This window comes from Olea europaea, unplaced genomic scaffold (genome assembly GCF_002742605.1).
Source record: "Olea europaea var. sylvestris unplaced genomic scaffold, O_europaea_v1 scaffold3091, whole genome shotgun sequence".
Lineage (NCBI taxonomy): Eukaryota > Viridiplantae > Streptophyta > Magnoliopsida > Lamiales > Oleaceae > Olea > Olea europaea.
This window is the reverse complement of record NW_019249647.1, coordinates 77,485-79,697: the sequence shown is the minus strand read 5'-3', so window position 1 is coordinate 79,697 and position 2,213 is coordinate 77,485. Positions and strand designations below refer to the sequence as shown.

Sequence of the window (2,213 nt, the reverse complement as noted above, 5' to 3'; positions counted from 1 at the left end):
TAGAAGAAAAATCGACATATTTGATTCAGTGTATTGAACATAATTAAAGAAGAAGTTTGTTTGAAATATTCACTAATTGTAAAGTCCAATATTATTAATCGAGCTACTATGTACTCTCTTAAAAATTTTATTGAGACGCATTTTACAAATAAAAGTATTTGATTATGAATGAAATTCGAGAGATTACTATTGTCGAACGAATCAAAATCAATTAGAACACAAGCAATGCATTGAGTCTATCCCTCCTATCAAGGTAATAGGTACGAGTAGTCATCAATTTTGAGTAATCTCTTTGTTTTAAATTTATTTAAATGAGAATACCATAAAAAAAATGCATAGCTTTTAACACTGGTTAACATTACAAAGAAAGAAATTTAAATCGTCAATGTTTAAATTTTTCTGTAAAGAGACAAATAAGCTTTAGCCCATCGGATTAGACCATGGTCCAACAGGCGACAATACGTGCATGTAGACCTTTTTTTGGAACCTTTCCCGATCAATCTGAAATAATCGCCTCAACTCTTATCTTATGATTCTAATTACTATTTAAGTTTGTAGGTCCAAACCAAAATCTCGAAACAAATTCACTTTCTTCAATTTTCTGCAATTGTTCATTGATAAATATGTTCATTTTAGATTTAACATCTTTATTCATTGGAAAATGATGTAATCAAGTAAATATACTAGTCATCTTCGCATTCCAACTAAATGTTCACCACGAACAACTTGCAAAACACTTGAAATATCAACTTTGACACACCATATTTCAACATAATATTTGTGCAACAAGTAAATGTAAATGTTCGCATTGGTAAGTTTCCATATATTTCTTTTCACGACCAAGTATCTTCTCATTCCCTTCGCTCAATTGTGTTCAGGGTTTTTTATTTACTTGATTATGAGGAAAGAACATCTACCCTTCAAAATGAACTGCGTCTGAGTTAAACTTGTAGTATCATCATTGCACGACCCTTATACTTCACGCTGCAATTATGTGCCTCCAAGGTTGCATATAGATTTCTTCAGTGCTGAATCGAAGTTCCTGTTATCCATAAATTGTCTACCTATTTTTTCCCAATGTACGTTGAATGATGTTAGTTCCATAAACACAAAGTCCAAAAATTCATTATAACAAGAAGCATCAATGCTTGTACATGTTTGGTACGTTAACTGAATAACATTGAATAGAAAGGATTAAAGTGAACTCACAACATTCTACATTTTTGACCGTTCTAGCTTCTAAACGGTCCCTCCTCAACTTAATGGTTAAAAACAAAATGGAGGAAAAAGAATCAAAAGAAGCCTAAGTGTGTGAACCTTTACAAGGAGATGATGAATCCTTCCCACTTTGCAGGAGCACATCCTGGTTGATGGATGCCAGCTGTGACAAATTCTGCAATAAAACCTCATGTATTTTGATTACTGACTATGAACAAATAAACAGCAAAAATAAATAAATAGTAGGTCAAGAATCAAGTCGACTTCAGAATTTAAAACATGCTGACAAGAGGACAGACGAGTAATCTAAAATGAAAATGTAGCAATGTTACCTTAAAAGAAAAGTTCATCAATGAAAGATCAAAAGGAGAAGAATCAAAATCAGCAAGATCACCACATTCATCCGCCAACTTCTGATTGAAATAACAAAAATGGATTTCACATTAGAACTTGTCAACTCGACCAAAGGCTGAGCGACCGAGTAGAAGAAGGAACCACTTCGACCCAAAGTCTATTTTTAAAAGGGTAAAATCGGCATTTTTCTGACTTTTGAATTAAGAAGAAAGCTAATTTGACAAGAACACAAAAGAATGTCAGTTTTCATCCCGACCTCAGAAAAATCCTTTAAATTTTTTTCCTAATAGTTAAGAGCTACATGTTCACACAAAAGAAAGAAAATACTCATGTGAGGGTTGTCTCAAACTCTGATGCTTAGACTTGGGTACAAGTACGTATCTAAGTGTCGAATTTTTTATTTTCTAAACTGTAGGATACTCAGACATGACTTAAGTCCAAATTTTAGACAAGGGTATGTCATTCAAACTTCAATTTTTTTACTACTCCAAAATGTCATTTCAAATAGACCAAAATCAATTTCATACAAAGAATGAAATGAGTATTGAAGAATGGGTCAAGATGAATAAAATTAAAATTTGGAGTTTAGTTTTCAATTATGGGAAGTTAATTATTAAATATTATATAAAATAGAAAATTGG

At 31.9% G+C, this 2,213-nt stretch overlaps 1 protein-coding gene across 1 annotated transcript in view; it reads right to left on the bottom strand.

Annotated features, from left to right (window-relative positions):
* Positions 1 to 667: 667 nt before the first annotated feature.
* The window catches only part of LOC111385147 (serine/threonine-protein kinase pakB-like), a 23,013-nt gene continuing 21,467 nt past the window's right edge, over positions 668 to 2,213 (bottom strand). Inside the window, exons 19-21 of the mRNA XM_023009522.1 lie at positions 1,551 to 1,631; positions 1,318 to 1,393; positions 668 to 1,064 (exon numbers count right to left, since the gene is read on the bottom strand). Of these exons, the coding sequence (XP_022865290.1) occupies positions 991 to 1,064; positions 1,318 to 1,393; positions 1,551 to 1,631 (231 nt within the window). The 3' untranslated portion in view covers positions 668 to 990. The remainder of the gene's footprint in view (positions 1,065 to 1,317; positions 1,394 to 1,550; positions 1,632 to 2,213) is intronic.